General features: G+C 37.3%; 6 protein-coding genes and 1 long non-coding RNA gene across 7 annotated transcripts; 6 read left to right on the forward strand and 1 right to left on the reverse strand.

The window, feature by feature from the left end:
- On the forward strand, nt 1–144 carry Gm52260 (predicted gene, 52260). The gene has a single exon (XM_030249387.1). It carries the CDS (start codon nt 1–3, stop codon nt 142–144), a length of 144 nt encoding a protein of 47 aa, XP_030105247.1.
- Nucleotides 145–4,714: 4,570 nt separating this feature from the next.
- Gm52233 (predicted gene, 52233) lies at nt 4,715–4,870 on the forward strand. The gene has a single exon (XM_030249367.1). It carries the CDS (start codon nt 4,715–4,717, stop codon nt 4,868–4,870), a length of 156 nt encoding a protein of 51 aa, XP_030105227.1.
- Nucleotides 4,871–9,556: 4,686 nt separating this feature from the next.
- Gm35342 (predicted gene, 35342) lies at nt 9,557–9,715 on the forward strand. Its single transcript, XM_006523136.1, has one exon. The coding sequence runs from the start codon at nt 9,557–9,559 to the stop codon at nt 9,713–9,715; it is 159 nt and encodes a 52-aa protein (XP_006523199.1).
- Nucleotides 9,716–11,428: 1,713 nt separating this feature from the next.
- Nucleotides 11,429–13,354, reverse strand: Gm41488. The gene is made up of 2 exons (XR_876225.1): nt 13,282–13,354; nt 11,429–11,585 (listed from the first exon to the last, which is right to left on the reverse strand). It is a non-coding gene; the product is annotated as a predicted gene, 41488 (long non-coding RNA).
- A 63-nt stretch (nt 13,355–13,417) lies between these two features.
- Gm35427 (predicted gene, 35427) lies at nt 13,418–13,836 on the forward strand. Its single transcript, XM_006523137.3, has one exon. It carries the CDS (start codon nt 13,511–13,513, stop codon nt 13,679–13,681), a length of 171 nt encoding a protein of 56 aa, XP_006523200.2. The 5' UTR covers nt 13,418–13,510; the 3' UTR covers nt 13,682–13,836.
- A 5,848-nt stretch (nt 13,837–19,684) lies between these two features.
- On the forward strand, nt 19,685–19,915 carry Gm52246 (predicted gene, 52246). The gene has a single exon (XM_030249380.1). The coding sequence runs from the start codon at nt 19,726–19,728 to the stop codon at nt 19,873–19,875; it is 150 nt and encodes a 49-aa protein (XP_030105240.1). The 5' UTR covers nt 19,685–19,725; the 3' UTR covers nt 19,876–19,915.
- Nucleotides 19,916–23,433: 3,518 nt separating this feature from the next.
- Nucleotides 23,434–23,679, forward strand: Gm33084 (predicted gene, 33084). Its single transcript, XM_030249378.1, has one exon. The coding sequence runs from the start codon at nt 23,434–23,436 to the stop codon at nt 23,677–23,679; it is 246 nt and encodes an 81-aa protein (XP_030105238.1).
- Nucleotides 23,680–24,681: the final 1,002 nt, after the last annotated feature.

Consider the following 24,681-nt stretch of genomic DNA (forward strand, 5'->3'; position numbering starts at 1 on the left):
ATGTGCTACTACGGAGGATATTATGGAGGCCTGGGCTATGGCTATGGCTGTGGCTATGGCTATGGCTGTGGCTATGGTGGCTATGGTTATGGCTGCTGCCGCCCACTGTGCTGTGGACGATACTGGTCTTATGGATTCTACTGAGGACATTATGCATACACCCAGCCTTTCTAACCAGAAGAGCTTCCAAGTGTTTTCATACCAGAAACTCAAACATGTCTTTGAAAATTTTTAACTTTAGAGCAAAATATTTAAAATATAATTGAAATTTAACAGTCATCTAATCCCTCATCTGAATTTGGACCATGATCATGTTTTATGTTACCTTCATCATACTCTGAAAAGTGATTTTACTTTAAACCTCAAACTATGCTTTAAAAAATGTATAGCAGCAAATAGCTAAATAAATAAAATAAATAAAATAATTTCTGCATATTCTGTGCTTTTGCCTTGGTCACTTTTGAGGTGGTATTTGTGGGAAAGTGTGTGGAGGAAAAGAGAGGAAGAAATGTAAGAAGATGGGCAGGAAAGAAACAGGAAGAGGAAAGAGAATGACAGAAAGTTCAAGGAAGGAAATACTTATTTTCAGCATTCAAATAAGGATTGATATTTTGTTGTATGTATAAGGTGACCACTATAAACAATGTGACAATCAACTTAGTAGTGTACCTATTTCTTAAGATTCAGTAGGTTTCATCTTATTGTATAAGAAGCAGTGTGAATTCAAGATAATCTGTCACATCCTATTTTTCTCAAAACTACATCAAGTTAAATTTCCATCAACAATTGAGAAGGGTGCCCTCTTCTATTGATCTTTCTTCTCGCCAGTATTAACTACCTAACAGTTTTGGGTTGAAATATCATCTTGTTTTTTAATTGGATCTCAGAGATATTAGTGAAGTAGAACATTACCCTGTCCATTTGTCCACCTGTATCTTTGCCTTTGAAAAACACCTGTTCTAAATCTCAGCATATTTGTGTAACCACTTATATTCTTTTAGTTGGTTAGCTTAGCTATGTACAACATGCCCAACCCATATACAATAGTTTTGTTTAAGGAACTTTCTTATCTTGATCTCTGAAAAGTTTTTTATTTCATTCTTTTTTTACTCATTTATTTTATTTCTGACATCACGCGTTTGTGTGTGTGTGTGTGTGTGTGTGTGTGTGTGTTGCATGAGACCATGTGTATATGTAAATGTACAGGACCATGTGCTAGGGTGTTCTTTTGGGAGGGTTTTGGAGCTTCAATAGTTTACATTTGCTCTCCAACTTACATACTGAGGTAGAAGCATTCAGTGTGGTGTCTGGAATTCTTGTTAGTCTAAATGTCCATCTGATTCCACTTAATCTGCTAGGTTTGAGTGTGGACTAATGTGCTTTACTATAAGACATCTTCATTGGGTGTCATGATATTCTTTCATAGACACTGGTTATTTACTTCTCCTTCATCCCTCTCCACAGTCCCTCCCAAAATCCCTCCTCAATCTTCATCTCTCATGCATAATATTACTTTCATGATTCTCTATTCCATATATAACTTCTGCTGGTGACTGTTAGTTTCCTGGGATATTGTGCAAACACACATAGTCCACACATACAAACATGCACACATATACAAAATTCAAAAGTTGTTTCTATATATGACATAAACATTGAAGGATTTTTCTTACTTTTAAATTTTTCCATAACAAAGTGTTAACTGTAAAAATCCTGTATTAAGTGAAAAATTACAATGAGTTTTGGACACATTCACCTCAACTCTATCCCTTATCATAGATACATCCCAGTCAATGTTCTATAACTATGAAGATGTATCATGACCATATCCTAAAGAAGAAAACATTTCATTGACTTGTGTGTACTTTCTAGGTGTAGTCCTATTTCATCATAAAGTGATGCAGGATGGCATGCAGGTAGACACAGTAATGGAGAAGTAGCTTAAAGTTCTAAATCAGGTTCTGCAGGCAGCAGGAGAAGAGAAACTTGAGGATTTGTATGGACTATTGAAACTTCAAAGTCAACACCATTAATCCAAAAGTAATAAATTTAGTCTCAGGTAGATTTTCAAAAAAAAAAGCAGATACATTGTTTGGCAAAATATCACAAGTATGGTCTCTAGGTCATTTAATTATATTCTTCTCCTCTGAAAACTCTTGAACTAGGCAGTCATAATCCACATTGCTCTTGGCACCACTATCTTCCACACTCCTGCTAAAGCAGCCTAATAAGGGACTCTTAAAGCATTCACCTGTTTTGCAAATCCAAAGTCTGTGAACATGCTCCATGCTTAGGCCTGTTACATTAATACCCAACTCTGGATACAAAATTTTTGAGAGGGAAAGGCATGGAATACATTACCATGGGACAAGCAAGAAGAGCAGCAGGAGCAGTGCAGTGCAGCCTGCCCATGCACAGAAGACAAGCTGCAGCTAAGTGTGCTGCAGAGAGTAAAGGGAGAGAAGGGACCTGGGTGTTTAGAGGAGCTGAGAAGATTGAAGGTGGATTCTAGGCAATGTATAGTATGTTATTTACACTGTTGGTAGATTATTTTGCTTTTTTTAGTGGGCCCTCGTTCATCCAATTGAAGTAAAAATGTATTCAGTTTAATTTAATTCTTATCGTTACCTACAGTTGACATTATTTTAAACTTTTCAAAAGGATTCTGGATTTTAATAATGTTGTCTATATTAGAGGCACTGAGCTTTTAAGGTGTTTGCATCTGTAAAGAGATTGAAAATTTTAGGGTTATTTTTGGTTTTTTGTAAGGACATGGGAATAAATATGCAAGGAGGGTTTGTGGTTTAAAAGGTATGTGTTTGTCATGCTGATATGGGACTATGGGACTATAGAGAGTTTGTATTAATTTGACATAAACTAAAGTCCTATGATAGGAGTAAATCACTTTATCACACTTATGAAACTTACTCCATAAAATGGGGAACTAGGCAAGCCTGTAGGACATTTTATTGATTAATTATTGATGAGAGAGTACCTGGCCCTTTCAGAGTAGTGCCAACTTGAACTTATGATCATGGATGCTATAAGAAATCGGTTGAGGAATACAAGATGAGCAAGCCTGTAAGGAATATTCAACCATAGCCTGTGTCAGCTCCTGCCTCCAGGTTCCTGCCCTGGTTGAATTCTTGTCCTGACATCCTTCAGTGATGAACAGTGATGGTCAAGTATAAGCCAAATAAACCCTTTCCTCCTCAGCTTGCTTTTGGTCATGGCATGTTACCATGGCAACAAGGACCCTTACAATACCATCACTCTAACCAACCAACTTTTATCTTACTATTTGTTGTCTAATTCCCCTCAATCCAATTGGTGCTGCCCAGCTCTTCTGCTAATTGAAGCATAACCTAGTATGAGGTCAGCCTAACAGAGGTGACATCATTAACACAGCCTGATCTTTAAACATGCATAAAACACTAAAGCTGCCTTAGCTACTACTGGTCTACCTCCTTCAGTTTGCCTCATGTTGCTAAACATAATTATTAGTAACATCCAGTTACTTGAAGAAAAAATCTAGGATTTGGAATGACACCTCCTGTTTATAGATCAGTCGAATTACTAAACAAAAATTGAGTTGTTTGATAAACCAATGTATCGATTTCATGTAATTTCCATAAAATTTCCAATTTTGTTATGAATATATCTAGACAGCACAATCCTAATGACCATATGAATGCAGAAGATGACTCTAAGAGCAAAAACAACACTAAGCAGAAAGGAGATGCTAGATGTACCACAGAATCAGATCTCAAAATATACCACAGAATCAAAGTATTAGAATCTGAAAAATAGTAGCAAAAACAAGCATGAAAATTAGAAATTGAAGAACTTATCACAAGATGGAAAGATCTATGATGCCCAGTAGAATTAACATAATAGAGTAAAATACATTACAAAATATACTTATGTATATATTAAGTCATCAAATTACCAATAATATACCTAAAGATGGAATCGTTTTTTTATTGGAAATACTTAGGAAATATATACTTATTTTACAATAACAAATTAGAGCAAGGAAAACAATAAGTTTTTAGTATGGAGCACTACAAAACACACAGACATAAAGAGGAGGGAGGGATTTCAATGATTTGTGTTATGGCACAGTAGAATTTGTGTGTATTAAATAAACTAAATATAGAATGGTCCACAGTCTTGAAAATATATCCTATAAGAACTAACCAGTATCCCCAGAGCTCGTGCCTTTAGCTGTGTACGCAGCAGAAGATGGCCTATTTGGCCATCACTGGGAAGAGAAAGCCCTTTGTATTGCAAACTTTATATGCCCCAGTACAGGGGCATGCCAAGGGCCAAGAAGTGGGAGCAGGTGAGTGAGAAAGCAGGGCAGGGGGAGGGTATAGGGAACTTTCGGGATAGCATTTGAAATGTATATAAAGAAATATCTAATAAAAAATATTCAAAAAAATACATCCAAAATTTCATGTTAAGTCTCATGATCTGACCTTGGGATCCTAATATATGTACACAATTATCTCAGTTATGCAGTGTTTACTGGCCTGAACACTGTGGCACCCTGATATTTTTTGAAGCATATGACAGACTAGTGTGATGTCATAAGGCCTGTGGTTTTTGCCACCAATCATCCAGGTATATAAAAGGCCCGTGGCAGATGTTGAAACACAAACTCCAGAAACCTACTGCTTAATCTTCCTCTGAACACTCCACTCCTGACAACATGTGCTACTACAGAGGATATTATGGAGGCCTGGGCTATGGCTATGGATATGGCTGTGGCTGTGGCTGTGGCTATGGCTGTGGCTATGGTGGCTATGGTTATGGCTGCTGCCGCCCACTGTGCTGTGGAAGATACTGGTCTTATGGCTTCTACTGAGGACATTATGCAGATACCCAGGCTTTCTAACCAAAAGTGTTTCCAAGTGTTTTCACACCAGGAACTCAAACATGTCTTTAAAAATTCTAACTTTAGAACAAAATATTTAAAATATAATTGAAATTTAACACAGTCATCTAATTCCTTGTCTGAATTTGCACCATGATCATGTTTTATGTTACCTTCATCATACTCTGTAAATTGATTTTAAATATGATTCTCAACTTAAGTTTTAAAAATGTGTATCATCAAAACTAAATAAATAAGCTCTATAAAATACTTTCTGTATATTCTGTGCTTTTGTCTTGGTTACCTTTGATGTGGTATTTGTAGGAAAATGTGAGTGGAAGAAAAGAGAGGAAGATATGTAAGAAGATGGGCAGGAAAATAAACAGGGAGTGGAAAGAGGAGGACAGGGACTTTGAGAGAAAGAAATACTTCCTTTCAGCATTCAGAAAAGGATGGTGTCTTAGTTAGGGTTTTACTGCTGTGAAAAGACACCATAACCAAGGCAAGTCTTATTAAAAAAAAAAAAAACAACATTTAATTGGGGCTAGCTTTCAGGTTCAGAGGTTCAGTCCATTATCATCAAGGTGGGAGCATGGCTGCATCCAGGCTGTCATGGGGCAGGCAGAGCTGAGAGTTCTATGTCTTCATCCAAAGGCTGCTAGCGGAAGACTGACTTCCAGGCGACTGGGGTGAGAGTTTTAAGCCAACACCCACAGGGACATACCTATTCCAACCAGGTCACACCTATTCCATCAAGAACACACCTCCAGATGGTGCCACTCCCTGGTCCAAGAATATACAAACCATCACAAATGGATATTTTGTTGTATTTATAACTTGACCGTTATAGACAATGTGACAAGAAACTCAGTAGTGTACCTATTTCATTCAGACCTATTCAGTGGGTTTCATCCTATTATATAAGAAGAAGTGTGAATTCAAGATAATCTGTCACGTCCCTGTGTGTTTGCAAACATGACACATGCTATTTTTCTCATAGCTACATCAAGTTAAATTTCCATCAACAATTGAGAAGGGTGCCCTCTTCTATTGATCTTTCTTCTCTCCAGTATTAACTAACAGTATGGGGCTGAAATATCATCTTGTTTTTGAATTGCATCTCAGAGATATTAGTGAAGTAGGACATTAGTCTGTCCATTTGTCCATCTGTATCACTTTCTGTGAAAAACACCTGGTAGAAATCTCAGCTTATTTTAGTATCCATTCATATTCTTTTAGTTGATTAGCTTAGCCATGTACAACATCCCCAAACCATATTTTTGCACTAATCCCTTTCATGATATCATTTTCTTGATTTGTATAGAACATATTTTTATACAATAGTTTTGTTGTTAGAAACTTTCTTAGCTTGATCTCTGAAGACATTTTTATTTCATTATTTATTACTCATTTGTTTTATTTTTGACATCATGTTTGTGTGTGTGTGTGTGTGTATTACATAATTCCATGTGTATATGTATGTGTAGTGCATGAGTCCATGTATATATGTATGTGCATATGTGTTAGGGTGTCCTTGTGGGAGGATTTAATTTTTGAGCTTCTATCTTTGACATTTGCTCTCCAACTTACATATTGAGGTAGAAGCATGCAAGCTGGTATCTGGAATTCTTATTAGTCTGGCTTTCCATCTGATTCCACTTAATCTTAATCCATTCCAGGTTGAATGGTGAACTATCACCCTCTACTAGCCTTTAAGACATCTGCTTTGGGTGTCATAATATTCTTTCATAGACACTGGTCATTTTATTTAATTCTCCTTCACCCCTCTCCACTCTCCCTTCCACAACCCCTCTTCAACCTTCATCTCTCATGCATAATATTACTTTCATGATTCTCTATTTTATTTATAACTTCTGCTGGTGCCTTTTAAGTCAGCCTAATAAGGGAATCTTAAAGCATTCACCTGTTTTGCCAATCCAAAGTCTATAATCTGTAAACATGCACCATGCTTAGGATGTCACATTAATACCCAACTCTTGATACAAAATTTTTTGGGAGGGAAATGGGTGGATTCCATTACCATGGGACAAGCAAGAAGAGCAGCAGGAGTAGTGGAGTAAAGCCTGCCCATGCACAGAAGAAAAGCTGCAGCTGGATGTGCTGCAGAGAAAAGTGGGTGAGAAGGAACCCAGGTGTTTATAGAAGCTAAGAAGATTGAAGGTGGATTCTGTACAGTGGACAGTGTGTTATTTACACTATTGGTAGATTATTTTGCTTTTTTGTGTGTGCCCTGGTTCATCCCAATTCAAGCAAAAATGTATTCATTTTACTTTAATTCTTATAGTTACCCATGGTTGACATATTTTAAACTCTTCAAAAGGATTTTGGATTTTAAAAATACTACATATTCAACTAGAGACACAAGCTCTGGGGTGTACTGGTCAGTTCATATTGTTGTTCCTCATTTAAGGTTGCAGAACCCTTTAGCTCTTTGGATACTTTCTCTAGCTCCATCATTGGGGGCCCTGTGTCTCATCCAATAGATTACTGTGAGCATCCACTTCTGTATATGCCAGGCACTGGCATATCATCACAAGAGACAGCTATATCAGGGTCCTATCAGCAAAATCTTGCTGACATAGGCAATAATGTCTGGGTTTGTGACCCAGTACAGGAGAATGCCAGGGCCAGGAAGCAGTATTGGGTGGATTGGAGAGCAGGGTGGGAGGAGGGTATAGGAGATTTTTAGGAAAGCATTTGAAATGTAAATGAAGAAATGATCTAATAAAAAAAAAGAAAAAATTAAAAATTAAAAATAAAAAAAAAAGACTGGGATAAAGAGTTTCCAGAAGAGAAGACACCAATTGACATAATGATGTAACTGTATTATAAAATGATATAATTAAAAGTTATATAATATAAAAAATAAAAATAAATAAAAATGTTTTATATATTAGAGGTAGTGAATTTTTAACGTTTTTCCCTCTGTAAAAACATTGAGAATTTTAAGGTTATTTGTGGTATTTCATGAGGTCTGGAGATTAAAAATGCAAGTAGGGATTGTGGTTTAAGAGGCAGGTGTTTGTCAGGTTGATATGGGACAATGGAGAGTTTGTATCACTTTGACACAACCTAAAGTCCTATGATAGGAATGAATCACTTCATCACACTTATGAAACTTACTCCATAAAATGGGGAACTAGGCAAGCCTGTAGGTCATTTTATTGATTAATTATTGATGGGAGATTATCTGGTCATTTCAGAGTAGTCCCAACTTGAACTCATGGTCATGGATGCTATAAGAACTCATGTTGAGAAATACAAGATGAGCAAGCCTGTAAGGAATACTCAACCATAGCCTGTGTCAGCTCCTGCCTCCAGGTTCCTGCTGTGTTTGAATTCTTGTCCTGACATCCTTCAGTGATGAACAGTGATGGTCAAGTATAAGCCAAATAAACCCTTTCCTCCTCAGCATGGTTTTGGGTCATGGCATGTTACCATGGCAACGAGGACGCTTACAACACCATTGCTCTAACCAACCAACTTTTATCTTACTATTTGTTGTCTAATTCCCCTCAATCCAATTGGTGCTGCCCAGCTTTTCTGCTAATTGAAGCATAACCTAGTATGAGGTCAGCCTAACAGAGGTGACATCATTAACACAGCCTGATCTTTAAACATGCATAAAACACTAAAGCTGCCTTAGCTACTACTGGTCTACCTTCTTCAGTTTGCCTCATGTTATTTAACATAATTATCAGTAACATCCAGTTTCTTTGAAGAAAATAATTTGAAGAAAATACTAGGATATAGAATAGCACATCCTGGTTGTCGATTGGTAGAATTACTAACACAAAAATGAGTTTGTTTGATAAACCAATGTATAGATTTCGTGCAATTTCCATAAAAATTCTAATTTTGTTCTGAACAGAACTAGACAGTACAATCCTGATGATCACACAAATGCAGACATTGACTCTAGAGCAAAAACAACACTAAGCAGAAATCGGCCACAGAATCTGATCTCAAAATATACCACAGAATCACAGTAATAAAAACTGAAAAATAATAGCAAAAACAGACATACAAATGAAAAATTGAAGAAGATATCACAATATGGATATATCTATTATTCTCATAAATCAGTAGAATTAACACAACATAGTAAATTCATATGACAAAATATGCTTATGTGTATAATAAGGGTCATCTATTTACTAACAACATAACCAATGACCAGATCATTTCTTACCAGATGCTTTGAAAATACATATTTATTTTACAGTAATAAGGCAAAGCAAGGAAAACAAAAAGATATTTTCAGTATGAAGCACTACAAACCACACAGACATAAAAAGGAGAGAGATTCCGATGATTTGTACTGTGGCACAGTAGAGATTCATGAGTATTGAATAAACTCTCTATAGAATGAGGCATTGTCTGGAAACTCAATCCAGATTTTCATGATAAAGCCTCGTGATCTGACCTTGGATTCTAACATATGAGCACAATTATCTCAGCTATGCAGTGTTGTTGGCCAGTAAACTGCGGCACCCTGATGTTTTCTGAAGCACAGTAGAGACTTGTGTGATGTCTTAATGCCTGTGGGATTTGTAACTAATCATCCAGGTATATAAAAGGTCCTTGGCAAGTGATTCCATCCAGACTCCACAATCCTACTGCCTGTCTTCCTCTGAACACTCCACTCCTGACAACATGTGCTACTATGGCAGCTACTATGGAGGCTTGGGCTATGGCTATGGTGGCCTAGGCTGTGGCTATGGCTGTGGCTATGGCTGTGGCTATGGTGGCTATGGTTATGGCTGCTGCCACCCACTGTGCTGTAGAAGATACTGGTCCTGTGGCTTCTACTGAGGACATTAATGCAGATACCCAGCCTTTCTAACCAGAAGCGCTTCCAAGTGTTTTCATAACAGAAACTCAAACGTGTCTTCAAAAATTCTAACTTTAGGACAAAATATATAAAATATGATTGAAATTCAACATGGTCATCTAATTCCTCATCTGAATTTAGACTATGATGATGCTTTATGTTATCTTCATCATACGCTGTACAATATTTATTTATTTATTTATTTAACTCTTGCCCAATGTTTTAAAATGATGTTGTGTATCATCAAATAAGTAAATAAATAAACTCTACAAATTAATTTTTGCATGTTCTGTGCTTTTGTACTTGATTGTTCACGCATGTGGAAGTAGTTGTGGGAATGTGTGAGGGGAGTTAAAATGAGGAAGATATTTTAGGAGACAGACATTGGGAAGAAAAGGGGAGGGAAATATGGAAGGGGAGAGGAAGTTAGAGAGAGAAGGAAACAATTATTGCGAGTGTTCAAATACAGATGTTCTTTTTCTTGTATTTCTAGCATGACTATTATTAAGGTTGTAACAATAGCCTTGGTAGGGTACATAGTTCTTTAAGATTCACTGATTTTCATCTCATTGTATAAGAAGCAGTGCGACTTCTAGGTTATCTCTCACTTCTCTGTGTGTTTGAAAACAGGCCACATGCTACTTTTCTCATAGCTACACCAAGTTTCATTCCCATCAACAATTGAGAAGGGTGCTCTCTTCTATTGATCTTTTTCTCTACAATATTAAGTATCTAACAGTTGTGGACTGAAATGTCATCTTGTTTTTGATTCATATCTCTGGGGTGTTAGTGAAGTAGAACACTATTGTGTCCAGTTGTCCAACTGTATCTATTCCTTTGAAAAATACCTGTTCTAAACCTCTGCTTATTTAGCATCTGTTTATATTCTTTTGGCTGGAGAGTTTAGTTATGTTTATCACAACACACTCATATTTCTGCATTAATAATCTTCACGATATACTCATTTTCATTTGTTTGAAACACCTTTTTATACTGTGTTTTTTGTTCTTCAGAACTTTTTTTAGCTGGATCTCTGAAAAGTTTTCTATTTCAAAGTTTTTTATTCTTTTGTATATATTTCTTAAGTTCGTGTGTGTGTGTGTGTGTGTGTGTGTGTGTGTGTGTCTTCTATGTGTTCATGTGAACAAGTATGTGTGTATGATCATGTGCAGTGTACTCCCGTAGGAGGGGTTTCATGTGGGGGCTTCGACCTTTCTCATTTGCTCTCCACCTTACATAATGAGGTAGAAACATGCAAGCTGGTATCTGGAATTCTTGTTAGTCTGGCTATCCATCCGATTCCATTTAATCTGCCAAGTTAATGGTGGGATGACATACTCAACTAGTCTTTAAGGCATATGCTTTTGGTGTCACAATATTATTTCATAGACATTGGTTATTTTATTTAATTCTTCTTCATCCCTCTCCACACTACCTTCCCCAACCCCTCCTCTACTTTAATCTCTCATGCATAGTATTACTTTCATATGTATCTATACCGTTTATAACTTCTGGTGCCTTTTAGTTTCATGAGATATAGTACAAACACATATAACATACATACACAATTCAAAAGTTGACTCTATATATGAACTAAACCTTGAAGCATTTGTTTTTTAGGTATTTCTATAAAATTGTTTTAAATGTAAAATTTTGTATTAAGTAAAAATTACAATTACTCTTGAACACATTCATATCAGCTCTTTCCTTTATCATACACCTCAGCCAATGTTCTATTGCTGTGAAGATATATCATTCAGAGATGTAGTCCTACTTCATCATGAAGGGAATCATGATGGCATGCAGGCAGACATAATGATGGAGAAGTCGCTGAGAGGTTTAAATCTGAAACTGCAGGAAGCAGAAGAAGGGAAACTCTGAGTTATGCATGGTCTGCTGATTCTTCCAAGCCAGCATCATTAATCCAAAAGTCTTAAATTAAGCCTCAGGTAGAGGCAAAAAGCAGTCACATTTTTTGCCAAAAATACCTCAAGAATGGTCTCTGTGTCATTTATTTATATTCTTCTCCTCTGAAATCTCTTGAACTAGGCAGTCATAATTCATATTGCTCTTAGCACCATTATCTTCCACACTCCTACTCAGGCACCCTAATAAGGGACTCTTAAAGCATTCACCTGTTTTTCCAGTCCAAATCTATATTCTGCTAACCAATACCATGGTTAGGCCTGACATATTAATACTCCACTATCAATACCAAATTAAATGGAGGATGAAGGGGTGGATTCCATTACCATTGGACAACCAATAAGAGCAGCAGGAACAGGACAGTGGGCACTGTCCATGTGTAGAAGACAAGCTGCATGTCCTGCAGCTGGAAGAGTGAGAGAAGTGATCCAGATGATGAGAGGAGGCAGGAAGACTGAAAGTGGATAGTAGGCATTGTACAAAGTGATATCCACATTATTGGAAGATTATTTTGCTTTTATCCGATTGTGACTATGCCCTTGAATTTCTTCCCAATTCAAGTAAGAGTAAGAGTATATTCAGTTTAATTTAAGTCTTACAGTAGCCCACAGATAACATATTTAAAACTTTTTAAAGAGTTTCTGGATTTTTAAAGAATGCATATATTAGAGGTACTGAACTTTTAATGTGTTTGAATCTGAAAAATACTGAGAATTTTAGGTTTTTGCAGAAATTTTGAGATTTTAGGAAAATATGTAAGGAGAGTATATGTTTGATAGGCATGGGTTTGTTAGATGCACATGGGTCAACAACACTAAAGAGTTGGTATCAATTTGACACAAACTAAAGTCTTATGTTTAGACTGAACCACCTTTACACAGTTAAGAAAGTGACTCCCATTTTCAAGTATTTCTGTATGAAGAAAATAATTTGAAGAAAAACTAGGATATGAATGGTAGAACCTGTTTATAGATTGGTAGAATTACTAACACAAAAATGAGTATGTTTGATAAACCAACATATAGATTTCATTAAATTTCCATAAAAATTCCAATTTTCTTCTGAACAGAACTAGACAGCACAATCCTCATGACCATATGAATGCAGGAGGTGACTCTAAGAGCAAAAACAACACTAAGCATAAAGGGAGATGCTAGATCTACAACAGAATCTGATCTCAAAATATACCACAGAATCACAGTAATAAAATCTGAAATAGCAAAAAACAGACATACAAATGAAAAATTGAAGAAGATATCACAATATGGATATATCTACTATTCTCATAAATCAATAGAATTAACACACCACAGTAAAATCATACGACAAAATATGCTTATGTGGATAATAAGGGTCGTCAATTTACCAACAACATAGCCAATGACCAGATCATTTCTTATCAGATGCTTTGAAAATACATATTTATTTTACAGTAATAAGGCAAAGCAAGGAAAACTAAAAGATATTTTCAGTATGGAGCACTGCAAACCACACAGACATAAAGGGGAGAGAGATTTCGATGATTTATACTGTGGCACAGTAGACATTCATGAGTATTCAATAAACTCTCTATAGAATGAAACTCGATCCAGATTTTCCTGGTAAAGCCTCATGATCTGACCTTGGATCCTAACGTATGAGCACAGTTATCTCAGCTATGCAGTGTTGTTGGCCAGTAAACTGTGGCACCCTGATGTTTTCTGAAGCACAGTAGAGACTTGTGTGACATCATAATGCCTGTGGGATTTGTCACCAATATCCAGGTGTATAAAAGGTCCTTGGCAGGTGGTTTCATCCAGACTCCAGAAACCTACTGCTTTTCTTCCTCTGAACACTCCACTCCTGACACCATGTGTTACTATGGCAGCTACTGCGGAGGCCTGGGCTATGGCTATGGTGGCCTAGGCTGTGGCTATGGCTGTGGCTATGGCTGTGGCTATGGCTGTGGCTATGGTGGCTATGGATATGGCTGTTTCCGCCCACTGTGCTGTGGAAGATACTGGTCTTATGGCTTCTACTGAGGACCTTATGTAGAGACCCAGCCTTTCTAACCAGAAGGGCTTCCAAGTGATTTTACACCAGGAACTCAACAATGTCTTCAAATTTTCTAACTTCAGCACAAAACATCATGTTTTATGTTATCTTTATCATACTATGTAAATGATATCAAGTTTGACTCTCAATATTTATTAAAAAAAAGAAAAAAAAAAAACAAAGGAAGGAAGCAAGGAAAAAAACAGAAACCAAACACCTGTGTAGCACATATAACTAAATAAAGTTTACAAAATAATTTCTGTATGTTCTGTGCTTTTGTATCTGATTGGTCCCATGTGTGGAGGTAGTTGTGGGAATGTGTGAGGGAAGTAAATGTGTGAGGGAAGAGACAGACATGGACAAGGAAAATGGGAGGGGAGGAAAGGAGGGGAGAGGAAGTTAGAGTGAGAAAGAAGTAAGTCTTACCAGTGTTCAAACACAGGTGATCATTTTCTTATATTTATAAATTGACTATTATGATTATTTTAATAATAGGCTTGGTAGGGTAACTATTCTTTAAGATTCAGTGATCTACATCTAATTATATAAGAACCAATATGACTTCTAGATCATCTGTCCCTTTCCTGTGTGTTTGCAAATATGACACATGCTCATTTTTTTCATAGCTACACTAAATTGTATTCCCATTAACAATGAGGAAGGGTGCCCTTTTCTCTATGTTCCCGGTAGCACTCACTTTCTTCTCTCTAATATTAAATATCAAACAGTTGTGGGTACCAATCTCACTTTGATGTTCATTTGCATCTCTGAGATGTTATTGTGTCCATTTCTCCACCTACATCTATTTCTTTGAAAAGTACCTGCTATAAATCTCAGTTCATTTTCGTGTCCACTAAATTTTTTTTTTGGCTTTTCTTAGCTGTGTTTATCCGCACACACATTTCTGAATTAATTGCCTTCCTAATATACTTGTTTTCTTCATTTGTTTGGAACTCCATTTTATGCAGTTCTTTTGTGTTCAGAACTTTCTTATCTGAATTCCTGAAAAGGTTTTTTTTTCTCCATATCTTTTCTTTTTATATGTATTTGTGACATCATATGTGTTTTGTAATGTACTGATGTGTATGTGTATATGTACAGGAACGTATGCAGTAATGTATCCATGTGGGAGAGTTTTTATTTACGGGTTTCTTTCTCATTTGCCTTCCACCTTACATATTGAGGTATCTGGGATTCTTGTTAGTGTGGCTATACGTCTGATTCCAGTTAATCTGCCAGGGTTAAAAGTGGTTTGACACACTCAAATAGTCTTAATGAGTCTGCTGTGGGTATCATGATATTATATTACATAGACATTGGTCATTTTTAAAATTCTCCTTCATCCCTCTCCACACCCCCTTCCCCTACCCAACACAATTCAAATGTTGATTCTATATATGACCTAAGCCTTGAAGCATTTGCCTTTCGTTAATTTTTTTCCTAAAACTGTTTTAAATATAAATTTTCTGTATTCAGTAAAAATTACAACGAATTTTAAATATATTCATCTCAAGTTTTTCCTTTACCAATCATCTTATACAATGTTCTAAAACATACCATGACCATAGCAATTCCTAACAAAGAAAGCATTTATTTGGGTCTTGTGTGCAGTTTCAGAGGTGTAGTCCTATTTCGTCATCAGGGGAACCATGATGGCATGAAGGCAGACACAGTGATGGAGAAGTAGCTGAGATTTCAAAATATGGATCTGCAGGCAGCAGGAGAAGGGAGACTCTGGGTTTTCCATGGGCTACTGAAACGTCAAAGTCCATCCCTAGTGATGCACTTCCTCCAAGTAGGGCACACCCACTATTCCTTTCAAATAATGCGAGACCCTACTGACCAAATAATCAACTCCATGAACTATGGCCATTATCATTACAGCCATAACATTCCAATCCCTTGACCCCATAGGCTTATAGCAAAATCCTATTAGTCCTAAAATACAATTAGCCCAACTTCAAAAGTCCCCATAGTATATCACAGTCTCAACACTATTTAAAAGTCTAAAGTTCAAAGACTTCTTTGAGACCCAAGGCAATTTCTTAACTGTAAACCCTTTAAAAGCAAAATACAAAAGTAAATCATATATTTCCAACATACAGTGGCACAGAATGCACATTACAATTCCAAAAGGGAGAAAAGTAAGTATAGTGAGGAAATACTCAAGCAAGGGAAGTCAGGTTTGCAAATTCTAAACTCTGCTTCCCATGTGTGAAGTCCAAGGCCTCTTCATATATCCATCTCCTTTCATGTTTGTTGACTAAAATGCACTTTCTTCTCTTTTGCTGTTTCTTTACCCAGTTTTCTGCTCTCCTTGGCAAGAATCCCACAACTCTAGCTTTTCTAACATCGTGCAGTATCCAACACAAATGTTCACAGCTTCCCACAAGGAGCACTTTCTATGGCTCCTTGAAGTGATACCTCTGATACATGCCAGGCCTTAAAGCTTTCCTTAGCTGAGAAGAAAAATCCCAAAACACTTATTCTTATATCCTTGACTCAAAACCTAGAAATACATTGCCAAAGCTCCAAGCTCTACTTCTTCCAGGCTTTGGAACATGGCCCAGGCATGCACTTAAATTTCATCAGCTTTCTATTTCTGATTACTTTCCTTCACTACTTGAGAATCTTTCTAATTGCTTCTCTTAAGTCGGAAGCTTGTCTCAGAGGCATCTTCCCCTATGGTTACCACTCCTTATTCTCTTTAGAATTAAACTTTTTATTAAACATTTTTATCTCCATAAACACTGGACTTAGCTCCATTATATTTCCTGGTGCTTCTTTTCTCCTCAAACTGTACATGTAGTCTTTTTCATACTTAGCCTTCACCTTTTGGGGGTAAATTGGCATTAAAATTAATCAACAATAATCATGTGACAGTAAAGACGAGGCTATCTTGAAATCTCTTCTGCCAACACCATTAATCCAAGAGACTGAAATTTGGCCTCAGACAAAGGCATAAAGCAGCCACATTTTTGCCAAAATATCACAAAAATGTTCTCTAGGCTATTTACTAATATTCTTCTCTGAAATCTCTTGAGCTAAGTGGTCAAAAATTACATTGTTCTTAGCAACATTATCTTCCATGTTTCTAGTAAGACAGACTATTAAGCTACTCTTAAAGCATTCACCTGCTTTGCTAATCCAAAGTCCACATTCTGTGAACAAGACCCATCGTTAGGTCTGTCACTTCAACACTCCAATACTGATATCCAATAGTTAATTGAGGATGGGAGATTCTATGGCTATGGGATGACAAGATCAGTGACAACAGTTTACTGAACACTGCCTAAGCTGAGAAGACAAACAGTGTGTGCTGCAGGGCTTGAGTGATAGAAGTGATCCAGGCACTTAGAGCAGTTGGGAAGTTTGAATGGAGATTCCAGACATTGTGTGTTATTTACTATTAGTAGATTAGTTTTGCTTTAATCTTATCATGACTGTGCCCTAGTTCTTCCCTCTTTAAATAAGAATGTATTCAATGTAATCTGAAATTTTAAAAAGCCCACACTTGACAGATTTTGAACTTTTCAAAGAGGTTCTGGATTTTTAAAAGGATTGTTTATTTTAGAGGGACTGAACTTTTAAAGTGTTTGAATCTGCAAAAATTTTGAGACTTTTAAAGTTATTTGTGTTTAAATTATGAAATCCTGGGAGTGAATGAGAAAGGACAGTTTGTGACTTTACAGAGGTTTCTTTGTGTGTCAAGTTGACAGGGGATCAATTATAATGAAGAGTTTGTATAAACTTGACACAAACTAAAACCATTCCATAGGAGTGATCCATGTCAGCACAGTTAAGAAAATGATTCCATAAAATGGGAAAGTAGGCAAGCTGTAGTGCATTCTATTAATCAGGTGTTGATGAGGGAGGGACAAGCCCATTCCAAGTAGGGCTAACTCAAGATTTGTGGTCCTGGCTGCTACAAGAAATCAGGTTGAGTAATCCATGATGATACAGGTTGAGCACCACACCATGGTCTGTGCATCAATTCCTGCCTCCAGGTTTCTATCCTGTTTGAATTCCTTTCCTGACATCCTTCCATGATGAACAGTAATATAGTAAACAAAATGAAAGCTTTCCTCCTCAATTTCCTTTTAGTTATGCTTTTTCAGCATAGTAAGTAAACTCTAAGACACCATCTCTCTTCCCAACCAACTTTGAGATTGTTTGTCTTTTTGTTGTCTAAACCACCCCAGTCCAGTTTGTTGCCCAGCTTTCCTACTAATTGAACCATGAACTAGTATGTGGTAACTCTACCAAAGGTGACATTTTTTAGTAAAAAAAAAAAAAAAAAAAAAACCAACAAAAAAAACCTCATCTTTAAAAAGGAATAAAATGCTAAAGATACTCTAGTTACCAGTGGTTCACCTTCTTCAGTTTGCTCCATTTTGCTTAATATGATTATGAGTATCATCCATTTTCTGTAAAGAAAATAATTAGAAGAAGAATATAGGGTATGGAATGACATATCCTGTTCCTGGATTGGTAGAATTATTAAAAGGAAAAATATGTTTGCTAAAGCAATGTACAGATGTCATGCAATCTCCATAAAAATTTCAATTGTATTCCAAACAGAACTTGACAGCACAAACCTAATGAATGTATGAAGGCAGAAGATGACTGGAATAATGAATAGAAAACTAAGCAGACCTTCTTAGAATTGGGAACAAAACACCCATGGAAGGAGTTACAGAGACAAAGTTTGGAGCTGAGACAAAAGGATGGACCATCTAGAGACTACCATATCCGGGGATCAATCCCATAATCAGCCACCAAAAGCAGATACTATTGCATACACTAGCAAGATTTTGCTGAAAGGACCCTGATATAGCTGTCTCTTGTGAGACTATGCCGGGGCCTAGCAAACACAGAAGTGGATGCTCACAGTCAGCTATTGGATGGATCACAGGGCCCCCAATGGAGGAGCTAGAGAAAGTAACCAAGGAGCTAAAGGGATATGCAACCCTATAGGTGGAACAACAATATGAACTAACCAGTACCCCCTGGAGCTCATGTCTCTAGCTGCATATATATCAGAAGATAGCCTAGCCAGCCATCAGTGGAAAGAGGCCCATTGGTCATGCAAACTTTATATGCCTCAGTACAGGGGAACGTCAGGGCCAAGAAGTGGGAGTGGGTAGGGGAGTGGGGGGGAGGGTATGGGGGACTTTTGGGATAGCATTGGAAATGTAAATGAGGAAAATACCCAATAAAAATAAATTTATTAAAAAAAAAAAGAAAACTAAGCAGAAAGAAAGATGCTAGATCTACGACAGGATATGATCTCAAATTATTCCACCGAATCTTAGTAGTAAAAACTAAATAATAATGCTACCAAAACTAGAATACATGTAAGACACTGAAGAAGAAATCAGAACATGGATAGATGTACTATGCTCACTTATCAGTAGAATTACAATACCATAGTTAAAATATATGAAAATTATGTCTGAATAAATAAGCTTAGAAGAAATCCAAAATATGGCTATGTATATTTTAAGTGCCATCAAGTTACCAATAACATAACCAACAATGAGATCACTCCTCAACAGAAATGCTTAGGACATACATCCTTATTTTACAATACAAAGCAAAGCAATGAGAACAAAAAGAGACTTTCAGTATGGAGTACTACAAAACAAACGGACATAAAGAGGAGAGAGAGATGTCAATGTTTTATGTTATAGCACAGTGGAGATTCATGAGTATCAAATAAACTAAAGAATGAGGCATTGTCTGGAAACCCAATCGAGGTTTTCACATTAAAGCCTCATGGTCTGACCCTGGGATCCTAACAGATGAGCACAGTTATCTCAGCTATGCAGCACTGTTTGGCCAGTAAACTGTGGCACCCTGATATTTTTTGAAGCATAATAGAGACATGTGTGATGTCATAATATCTGTGCTTTCTGTGGGTTTAGCCACCAAATATCTAGGTATATAAAAGGCCCTTGTCAGAGGGCTACATCCAGACTCCAGAAATATACTGCTTATCTTCCTCTGAATAGTCCACTCCTTAAAAAATATGTGTTACTATGGGGGATACTATGGAGGCCTGGGCTATGGCTATGGCTGTGGCTATGGCTGTGGCTATGGCTGTGGCTATGGTGGCTATGGTTATGGCTGCTGCCACCCACTGTGCTGTGGAAGATACTGGTCTTATGGCTTCTATTGAGGACATTATGCAGATACCCAGCCTTTCTAACCAGAAGGGCTTCCAAGGCTTTCACACCAGGAACTCAAATATGTCTTCAAAAATTCTAACTTTAGAACAAAATATCTAAAATGTAATTGAAGTACAACATAGTCATCTAACTCCTCATCTGAATTTGGACCATGATTGTGTTGTATGTTATCTTCATCGTACTCTGTAAAATGATTTCACGTTTGACTCTCAATCTTTGTAAAAAAAAAAAGTGTGTTATTAAATAGCTAAATGATTAAACACTACAGAACAATTTCTGTCTCTTCTCTGCTTTTGTAACTGCTTAGTCACATATGTGGAGATGGTTGTGGGAAAGTGGAAGGGAAGTGAAGGAGAGGAATTTGCAGATGGAAGAGAAAATGAGAGAAATGAAGGAGAAAAGAGGAAGGTACGTAAGCTGTGGAGGTTTCAGCATTCATCCACAGATGGATAGTTGATTGTTTATAAAACAACTACTATAAGCAACGTGACAATAAGCATGGAAGTGTGCCTATTTCTTTAATATCCAGTAATATTCTATTAATTGTATAAAAAAGCACTATGATTTCTACAGCACCTATTTCTTCCATATATGTTTGCAAACATTTCACATGCTCTCTTCTGTCATGGCTGCATCAAGCTATATTCCCATTAACAATGGAGAAGGGTAAACTTTTTCTACATGCTTAGTAACATTCATCTTTCTTATTTCTAATATCACTTATCTAGCCTGTGATCTAAAATATCGTTTTTATTTGCATCTTTGAGATATTAGTGACAGAAAACATTATTCTGTTCATTTGTCCATCTTGCTTTTTGAAAAACACCTGTTCTCAAAATCAGCTCAGGTTGCCATTCATTTATATCATTTTAACTGTTTAATTTATCCCCCAAAATATGTATTAGTCTTCTGTCTGATATACTTGTTTTATTTATTTGTGTGCAACATCTTTCCACCCAACTTTGAGCTTTCTATTTTTATTGTAATCTCTGCTCATGGAATCCAGTTTGCTTTGCCTGGCTTGTCTTGGGATTGGGGTCTGCTCTGGTGTGTAGCCAGACTACCAGAAGCCATATCATAAACCAAAGCTGATCTTTCTTCTTGACTTTCATGTGGTTTGTGAATTGTATCTTGAGTATTCTGAGTTTCTGGGCTAATATCCACATATCAGTGTGTGCATATCATGTGTGTTCTTTTGTGATTGGGTTACCTCACTCAGGATGATATTTACTAGTTCCATCCATTTGCCTAAAAATTTCATGAATTCATTGTTTTTAATAGCTGAGACCAAAGTGTGGATACTTCAGTCCTTCTTAGAAGGGGGAACAAAATACCCATGGAAGGAGTTATAGAGACAAAGTGTGGAGCAGAGACTGAAGGAATACCATACAGAGGCTGCCCCAATTGGAGATCCATTCCATATACAATCACCAAATCCAGACACTTTTATGGATGTCAACAAGTGCTTGCTGACAGAAGCCTGTTATAGCTGTCTCTGGAGAGGCTCCACCAGTGCCTGACAAATACAGAGGTGGATACTCACAGCATTGGACTGAGCACAGGGTCCCCAATGAAGGAGCTAAAGAAAAGACCCAAGGAGCTAAAGGGGTTTGCAGCCCCATAGGAGAAACAGCAATATGAACTAACCAGTACCCCCAAAGCTCCCAGGGACTAAACCACCAACCAAAGAGTATACATGGTGGGACTCATGGCTCCAACTGCATATGTATCAGACAATGGCCTAGTTGGTCATCAATGGGAGGAGAGGCCCTTGATCCTGTGAAGGCTCTATGCCCCAGTAGAGGGGAATGCCAGGGCCAGGAAGCAGAGTGGGTTGTTTGGTGAGCGGGGGGTGGAGGGGGAGGAAGAAGGGATAGGGGGTTTGCAGAGGGGAAACCAAGAAAGGAGATAACATTTGAAACATAAATAAAGAATATATCTTAAGAAAAAAGCTGATCTTCCAGCAGCTATCAAATGCTAAATGCTTCTCAGCTAGTGGTGGCTGACCTCTCTCCTCCATCCATGCTAGGATTTTTTTTTCTTTTGGGAGCTTGCTCAGGTCTTATGCATATTGTCATAATCACTATGGGTTGAAATGTCTATTTACCATGCACCACCTCTGATTTTTACAATCCTCCTGTCCCCCTTATACAAAGATCTGTGAGCCTGTGGCAGGTAGTATGATATGCATGTTCAATTTAGGAATATATAATAGTGTGTGTGTGTGTGTGTGTGTGTGTGTGTGTGTGTGTGTGTGTGTTGGCATAAGGCAGAAGTATTCATTTAAATGGTATGCCAATTTCACAGGATAATTAGTATTTGGTTCTCCTCTTGGACCTGTGATCCTGTGGTTTTTAATTTTTTACTACATTTAGTCTTGTATTATTTCTGCTAGTGCTGGGATAGGAGATATGCATATGCTATATAATTCACTTGGAAGTAAGAAGAAATGATGTGAAACTGGATTTTCTCCTTTCACTATATGAGACTCTCTGACCAAACTCAGATCTTCAGATGTAATGATGGTATATGGCATCACCCACTAAGTACCTCATAAGCTCTGCATTTGACTTTCTCAGTATGGCTTACTTTTCATAACATAATTACCAGTAGTACCTATTTGGGGGCAGGGGTATAATTATCATAAGAAAGTAGGATAGGGAATGACAATAATGTCCTGTTGATAGATTGGCATAATTAATAACATTGAGATAGCTGTTTGCTGAAGCAGTACATAGATTTCATGCAATCTCTATCAAAATTCCAATTATATTCCTAACATAATTAGACAACACAGTACTAAAAGTCATATGAAGGAAAAAATGACATTAATACCCAAAATCATACAAAGCAGAAAGGAAGAGGCTGGCCCTACCCCAGAACTTGATCTCAAATTATACCACAGAGCCATAGTAATAAAAACTAAACGACAAAATCACAGAAAAAAATACAGAAAATTTAAAGAATATGTATGAACACGATACATTCAGATTAAAAATAAGTATGTTCATGTAGATATTAACTCTCATCAAGTTACCAATAACTTAACAAATAACCATATCATTGTTCAATAGAAAGGCTTGGTTATTCCTCCTGGTAGAATTATTCTACAGTAACAAAGCAAACAAAGAAAAGATAACACAAAGACCCTTTATCTATGGAGTACTACAAAACAAATGTAAAAAATAAGGAGAGCTATTTCAATGATTTGTACTGTGACACAAAAGAATTTTATAAGTATTAGGTACAATAGAGACAGAATGGGACAGTCTTAAATGCAGTATCAGAATTTCATGTTAAAGACTTGTGATTTGACCATGACATCCTGAGATGATAAGCACAATTATCTCCAGTTATGCAGCGTTGTTTGGTCAGTAAACTATGAAACCCTGATGTTTTCTGAGGCACAGTGGAGACATGTGACATTTTAATGCCTGTGGTTTTCTCCACCAAACTCCCAGGTATATAAGAGGTCTTTGTCAGCTGATGACAACCAGACGCAAGGATCCTACTACTGGTCTTTTGCTAACTCCTCTAGTCCTGACACCATGTGTTACTATGGCAGCTACTATGGAGGCCTGGGCTATGGCTGTGGAGGCCTAGGCTGTGGCTATGGCTGTGGCTGTGGCTATGGCTGTGGCTGTGGCTGTGGCTGTGGCTATGGCTGTGGCTATGGCTGTGGCTGTGGCTATGGCTGTGGCTGTGGCTGTGGCTATGGTGGCTATGGTGGCTATGGTTATGGCTGCTGCTGCCCACTGTGCTGTAGAAGATACTGCTGCTGTGGCTTCTACTGAGAAGTTGCTACAGCTGCCCAGCCTGTAGTCTGTCAGCTGCAGTCTTGCGGGCTTATCATCAAGTTTTCTCACATGAGGAATTTTAACGTATCTTTATAATTTCAAACGTTATGCTAAACTTATCTGAGAAAAATGAACAATACCCGGAGATCTTTATCATTTTCATCTGGACTCTGTGACAGCTTGCAAATAACTCCACATCTGACAGAGGGCTAATTTCCAAAATACATAAATAACTCAAAAAAAAATAGTAATCCACAAGCCAAATAATCCAATTAAAATTGAGGTATAGATCTAAAGAGAATTCTCATAGTGTGGACAGCCACATATGACACAGGAATGAATAGCTGTGGATATTTTCTCATATAAAGCTTTCCTGCTTAAGGGTTCATTGAAAACAGCCCATTGGTTTTTTAAGGTTTTTTTTTTCCTGTATATTTACTTTGTATAAAAAATGAGAGTATTATAGTTACTTAGCTTACTATTCTTTAAGTCCATTAATATAAGTATTAAAAATTGCCAACTTAAATCCACCTCTGATTTTAAATTCTTTGACAATTTAATGGCCGTTTTCATCGCCATCACACTCACCTTGGCCCTCCCCCTCCCCCCTGAATCCCTTTTCTCAATACCTTCTTCTACTTCCATGTGCCTTTTCCTAGATTAGGGTTTCTTGATCCAGCTTTAGTGGGAGTTTGTTTACGAGGGCATGGGCATTTTTCCCACAGTGGCTACGCCTTCATTCTGTCAACCATTAACTGCCCATAGAACCTGATGGTGGGGTGGGTTCTTCTGAGCTCCTCCCACATCCATAGCCTGGATTATGTGTGCAGATCTTGTGCAAGCAGCCACTGCCACTTTGTATTTGTTAGTGCAATGGTTATGTCACACCATAGCTCTCCTCCGCATTTTCTGTGTCTTACGTTTCTTTTCCAGTCTCTTTTGCCATGTTCCCAGAGCTCTGTAGGTAATGATATTAGGATTGATCCCATAGTATTGATC

This window comes from Mus musculus, chromosome 16, assembly GCF_000001635.26.
Source record: "Mus musculus strain C57BL/6J chromosome 16, GRCm38.p6 C57BL/6J".
Taxonomy (NCBI): domain Eukaryota; kingdom Metazoa; phylum Chordata; class Mammalia; order Rodentia; family Muridae; genus Mus; species Mus musculus.

Coding starts and splice junctions, on each gene's coding strand:
- Gm35427 (XM_006523137.3), top strand. CDS start 13,511: ATGTGTTACTATGGCAGCTACTGCGGAGGCCTGGGCTATGGCTATGGT.
- Gm52233 (XM_030249367.1), top strand. CDS start 4,715: ATGTGCTACTACAGAGGATATTATGGAGGCCTGGGCTATGGCTATGGA.
- Gm52260 (XM_030249387.1), top strand. CDS start 1: ATGTGCTACTACGGAGGATATTATGGAGGCCTGGGCTATGGCTATGGC.
- Gm33084 (XM_030249378.1), top strand. CDS start 23,434: ATGTGTTACTATGGCAGCTACTATGGAGGCCTGGGCTATGGCTGTGGA.
- Gm52246 (XM_030249380.1), top strand. CDS start 19,726: ATGTGTTACTATGGGGGATACTATGGAGGCCTGGGCTATGGCTATGGC.
- Gm35342 (XM_006523136.1), top strand. CDS start 9,557: ATGTGCTACTATGGCAGCTACTATGGAGGCTTGGGCTATGGCTATGGT.